The following is a 6058-nucleotide window of genomic DNA, read 5'->3' as shown; positions in this document are numbered from 1 at the left end:
ATTGTGGAAACAGGCAACCTTTCATAGTACTCCTATTAGTAGAACTACGTCCACTGGAGAAACGTAGTTGGCGATCCACTTTTTTCTCCTTAAAGGCTGGGTTTTACGGCTCGACAGCTTATAAAAACTTATTTCTGGGTTCTTTGGATTGTTAGCTGTACATATTGTCATACAGCAGCTTTTAGGCATCATTCTGTTTTTTGTTATAAGCCACAAATGACAAAGAGGCGGACTCTCTCAATACAAAGTCAATGGAGACGGTTGGATTGCCCCCCCGGTGGGCGTGGTTTTCAAATTTGCATAACTGAGCTCTATAGCACACGCACACATCAACCAAGAACTGACATAAAAATCAACATCACCAAAGAAGTGTTTTTGTTTGTGAGGAAATGAGTTTTGCAAGTGTGTTTGTTTAACGCTGAATTTTGTTGAAATGGGGCGGTACCAGTGATGAAACAACCAGTCATGAGTCACAGGCGGTAAGTAAAACTGCATCAAATGTCTGTTCTGTTGCCAATCGAAGTGTAAGTGCATATAGTGTACACAACACGAACATGTAGTGAATCATAAGTTATCCAGTGATAGTGGGATAATGTCTTATGTGTGTTGCGTGTTCGTGACTCGCTCCGGTCAGGGTGCGCTTCTAGGAGTTCAGTTTTGTTTGGAAAGTAGCAGTACAGCCGATCTGTCTTTTATAAATCTGATAAAACTAAAGACTTTAACTAAAGATATTAACAGAAACAGTGTGTGTTATGTGACCTTTAAACAACATTTTTAAGGAAAACATGCACAAGTTGTTTAGTGGTGACACGTAAAATAATGTTACTACGACACGAATGTTTTTGATCTTGCAAAAGGAAGCAACCAACTTTACATCAATGAAATCCCCTGTGTGGTTAAGCAAGAATTGATCTGTTGTGATCATATCAGGCTGTGATGATGTTATTTCTAAAGGGGTATATCCAGGCCTGCAGTTAATGTATTTTGTAATAATAATGTAATGTAAGTCTTATCAGTTTTAAGTTGTTTAGGGTAATTATATAAATACTTGTTTTAAAATATTTTAGTCACAGAACTTCACCCATCAGACCAATGTGTCTGTGAAACAAATATAAAATAATGGATTTACCAAGTATTGTTAATAGAGATATGCTTACCAACAGTGGACGACTGGACACACCTCTCTGAAATTCTCACTGGTCAACAGATGCATCAACAGGGGCACGAGCTGCTGCGTTCATTGCAGTGGAATCATTTCGAACACAATGAAAAAATAAATGCTCTTAAATTACATTTGTTTGTCAGACGATGAATATCAGTTAACAACGAAAGAAACGAGACTCAATTTAACCTATCGTTTCCTAAAAGTATTTACTTTATCAGCAGTTGATACACCGCACACTGGGGACATCTGCTGGTTACATTGGGTTATGTGATATCATGAAAATTTGAAATAAAACAGTCAACATTATGACATACATCCAATACTAATGTAGGTAAAAACATTATCTACTGCTACAGAATCTGAATTATTATTTTATTGCTCAAAAACATTACCTACATTTATAATATGCTGTCTCCCATTAATCCAGGATCCTTAAAAATATTTAGCTGTGTTTTTAGATAACACTTCAACTCAGCTATGAGACAGATACAGAGATGGTGGGTACAGTAGGCCGGAGACGAAGTGATGACAGAATACAATGAAAATGGTTTATTGAATAATCTTACATCGCATTTTAATGCTCATTCTGACATTGTCTGACTACAAACATATTTAACAGGAGTTATGCACTGTAATAAAACATAATGGACAATTACGGTAATTTTCTTTTAATTTTACAGACAATTCCTTTACCCCAAAACACAACTTAATGAAGTAAAACTAAATGTACCTATACATATAAGTAAAACAGCACTAAAACAATTTGGAAAATTGCTTTACTTTAATAAAACACATATTTTTTTTATTTTATTAGTGTGTAGCCTACCAAGCAAAACAATCAACATTTACTGCTTTACAATGATTTAGGATGTTGTTAAAAATCTTTAAATGGAAACTATATATTATATATATAGTTTCCAGTAAAGAAGTAAAGATTTGTAAATACATAGGATTTTAACTCACAAAAAACATGATAAGCATTTTTATTAAAAGAACACCAGTTAAATGTCCTTACAACTACAGTCATACAGTAGTATTACGAATGTTAGTGTCGAAATATGACCCTTTTGAATATAGTGTTTTTGTTATACAAACAAACACAGGTCTTTGACAAGTTATAATGTATTGTTATATACTATAGTGTACTGTATGTATTGGGTGCATATATAAAGTACTGTGCAAAAGATGTTTTAATGTCCATATTTATTTTCAATCTATTTTATTAAGATACAAATAGAAAATACAGAAAATATGTATAAAAAAAATAATTTTCAGGACTAAATTTCTTCTTAAGGCATCGTCTGTGTTTAGAGTGACCTCTCTCTTGGCACTAAACACATCTTGAGCGTTTTTGAGCAGAATAAAGTAAAAAGATTAATTTCTTTAAAATTAGAAATTAGGATTTAATTTTATTTAGGTTTAAAGAGACTGAGAAACAATTATATATGATCACTATAACATTGCAAAATCAACAAATCCAATGGTAGCATAGTGGCCTAAGACTTTTGCACAGTACTGTGTGTGTGTGTGTGTGTGTGTGTGTGTGTGTGTGTGTGTGTGTGTGTGTGTGTGTGTGTGTGTGTGTGTGTGTGTGTGTGTGTGTGTGTGTGTGTGTGTGTGTGTATTGCTATATATTACATAAGGTCCTTGTTTTGAGCCTCGGCTGAGTCAAGAGGCCTCCGTGTGTCAGCATGAGTTTCCACCAGGTACTCCGGTTTACTCACTGTTAAAGACATGCAAGTCTAGCTGAATTAGAGATGCTTATTAAAATGGCCCTTATTTGATTTTGTATAATTTCTCTTACCATGAATATCTAGCCGTAGGTGCTGGAGTGGCACTAAACAATAATAAATAATATAATGCTTACTTAAACAATTAACTAAATGTTTTTTTTTTTTTTTTTTGTACTTTAGGCATTTATGTTGGTTACGAATATGTTACGACTTACTTGCATCTTTTGCCTATAAAGAAACACAGTCCTCCAGCCAGAAGAGTGGCTCCAAGAACACAGAAGACTGGAATCAGGATGTGGTTGACATCAGTTTGTTCTGCTAAGATCACAATTACATCATTTAATGCATTAAATAAACATTTTCTGTGTTGCTTTTTTTGGTTGCAGCTACCTCAACAGGCAGTAATCACTAAAGATTCATTCTATGAAAAAGAGAAGCTTTGGCATTTAGAAATGTTCTTCCCTGTTCCAACTTTTAGAGATAAATAAGTGATATGAGTTAAGAGTAATACAAATGGTTGGAGGATGACAAAGCTTTTGTGATAATGATATATGGAAGGTTGTGTATAAAGCTTTAAAGACTATATGAAATAGTTGTGTATGAGTCCCATGGTTGTAACAAGTAGCAAAGATCAATCTCAATCAGCTACTGTTAGAGTGGAATACGAGAGCAACTTCACTGCTCAGGACAAACCAGGAACTCATGCATAACCAAACATTTATGCTGGGGTATATGCTGGAATGTCTAACATGTTACTAAATTAAAAAAACAATGCAAACTTAATGATCATCTTGCAGATTTTTTTTGTCTTACCTTTCACAAAGATGGGACGGCTGGCTACAAATTGATCCTTGACACCATGATAATTGACTGTACACGTGATATCGCTGTGTTCATCATCTTTTGTGGGTGTGAAGGTCAGAATAGACTCAACTTCCCAGTTTCCATGACCAATGTCCTTATAGCTCATCATGTTTTGGCCAAAGTGGTTCCAGGTGAGAGTGGGCTGGTGGGAGGGGCAAGTGTGCCTGACAGAGCATCTGAAGATCGCAGGATGACCCTCCTGTACAGCCTGATCAGAATGCAGCTCCGGTTGTGAAGCTATCTCTAGATTGTAAATGATAAAATTCACATCTCAGATACGAAATTAAAGTATAAACCAGTGTTTAATACAGTGCCACACTTTTAAAACATCTTTTGCATTTAGATTGTTATTAGTAAAGTTCCCCACTGGAAAAAAAAACATAAAATCTAATGGTTTCCATTAAAACAAATTATACATTTCCCATTATTACTAATACTATTAAATGCATAAGAATTTCTATTGTTTTTCTCAGAAGATTTAATAGAATAAAAATGCTTACCAATCATACTAATGTGTACACAATTGCCCACAAAGGAGTATTTGTCTTTTTCTGATGTCTCTAATTCAACTCTAAAACAAAATGGGCCGATGTCATGGCCTTTGACTTCATCGATCTCCAGTGAGCAGTTTAATTCACCCAGTCGACCAACCAGTCTGGTGCGACCCTTGAAATTTTCCTCAATGAGTGTTTTATCCTCAGAATAGACGTAGTCCTTCTTTTTGTTTTCTTTTTTGTGCCAAATACCTCTCGTACGAGCAGAGGGCTGTCTTGTTCCGGGGTATTGGAATGAACAGGGCAACACAACACAAGATGAGACCAAAGCCTTCATTTCGTGCTCTACATTTACCTTCCAAACATCAGCAAACACGAAAACCCAAAAAACTAAAAAAAAAAAACATTTTTTAAATTAAAATCTGGTAAACTATTTGATAGATCAAATGAGGTTAGGAAAATGAAATACATGCATGTTAAAAGAAGTAAGTGTAAAGTTACACAAAATTATGTGTCCATTCAGAGCATGGATGTAATGTTATACAGTCATACTTTGAAGTCAGTAAAACAAACGATTGTCTTTGCCCTTATAACTACTTTAATTCAGCACAAGGTTTATGGCTGTATATTTACAGTATATTTGATAAAGGGGTCTAAACTGTGGGAATTATGTTTCATTTCCATAAAATCCAAAAATAGATCAATATGAAGGGCTGCCTGGTGTCTGGCAAGATATAGAGTACTACATAAATGTAAAAAGTTGTTAAGGACAAGGAACAGAAAAGATTCAATAACTAATGGATATTAAAATGTAAAAATATGTTATGTTTGACAAAAACATGTTAAGTGATAGAAATTAAAAAGTAAGCTACATATACAAACATATTGTACATGAAACATTATGTACTGGTTTATTAAATTGTATAGGGGTTAAAACAAAGCAAACTGTTACAAATGCAAAGCAACTTTTACAAATGAAAAGTTTAACCTAAAAAAGCCATGTCAAACATTTTGTGTCAGAATCTCACGCCCAATATAACATGCATGAATAGAGGGGAAAGAAACGCAGTACCTTGGAAAAAAAGATGAAGTAACAGCTGTCCTTTCATCCCTGAATCACAATGTGTGCTCTTATTTACAAAAACTACTAAAAATATTCAGTGTCATTTAATACACTGAAAACGATAATATGCAGAACTGTACAACTTTCACCAGTTTACCACCTAACTTTTATAACTTTCACTTTCCATTGGGCGGCGCCTTTTCCCTACGGAAACTCAAAAGGAAAGTGAACATGCCAAGTATAAAGGTCAAGTGACAAAGAAAAAAATGTTTTTGTTCTAAGACCCCACCGTGAAACTGTCTTTAATAAGCCCCTGTAACCCACAATAAACTGAGCATTAAATAAATGTATTATTAACATTAACAAAGATAAAAAATTGCTTTATGCTATAAGTGCAGTTTATTATTTGTTCATGTGTTAACTAATGAACCTTATTGTAAAGTGTTACCCAATTATTTGTTCATTATGTTAAAATATGTAAAAAAAAATTTTAGTTACCATTTTGCCGATCTAATGGCGGACTCATCCACTGTATGCTATTCAGACCTGTCCTCACCTGAGCGGGAAGCTGTGGAGCAGTTGATACCCGGTTATCGCAGATCCTACGCAAAGTACAGCGCCCAGTTCACCCAGGCTCCAGACATCCACAAGCGACCGAGAAGTGCAAAAAGCGAACACCCTACGCGGTGCAGCTTCACGGACCGCGCTCGAGGGAACGGAGACGCCATCGCCCAGAATG

General features: G+C 35.0%; 1 protein-coding gene across 2 annotated transcripts; it reads right to left on the bottom strand.

The window, feature by feature from the left end:
- Window positions 1-2689: 2689 nt before the first annotated feature.
- On the bottom strand, window positions 2690-5503 carry LOC141361439 (myelin-associated glycoprotein-like). Of its 2 annotated transcripts, XM_073862722.1 has the most exons (6): window positions 5329-5502; window positions 4263-4646; window positions 3712-4005; window positions 3114-3216; window positions 2970-3002; window positions 2690-2888 (listed from the first exon to the last, which is right to left on the bottom strand). In XM_073862722.1, exons 1-6 carry the CDS (start codon window positions 5363-5365, stop codon window positions 2882-2884), a joined length of 858 nt encoding a protein of 285 aa, XP_073718823.1. In that variant the 5' UTR covers window positions 5366-5502; the 3' UTR covers window positions 2690-2881. The 2 variants fall into 2 exon arrangements, with proteins under 2 accessions (XP_073718823.1, XP_073718822.1); XM_073862721.1 differs by lacking the exon at window positions 4263-4646 and having other exon boundaries at window positions 5329-5503.
- Window positions 5504-6058: the final 555 nt, after the last annotated feature.

This window comes from Misgurnus anguillicaudatus, chromosome 24, assembly GCF_027580225.2.
Source record: "Misgurnus anguillicaudatus chromosome 24, ASM2758022v2, whole genome shotgun sequence".
In the NCBI taxonomy this organism is placed as follows: domain Eukaryota; kingdom Metazoa; phylum Chordata; class Actinopteri; order Cypriniformes; family Cobitidae; genus Misgurnus; species Misgurnus anguillicaudatus.
This window is presented reverse-complemented; position numbering and strand designations above follow the sequence as displayed.

Coding starts and splice junctions, on each gene's coding strand:
- LOC141361439 (XM_073862722.1), bottom strand. CDS start 5,365: ATGAAAGGACAGCTGTTACTTCATCTTTTTTTCCAAG. Junction 4,006..4,262: donor TGTACACATTAGTATGATTG/GTAAGCATTTTT, acceptor TTTACAATCTAG/AGATAGCTTCACAACCGGAG. Junction 3,217..3,711: donor CCGTCCCATCTTTGTGAAAG/GTAAGACAAAAA, acceptor TTGTGATCTTAG/CAGAACAAACTGATGTCAAC.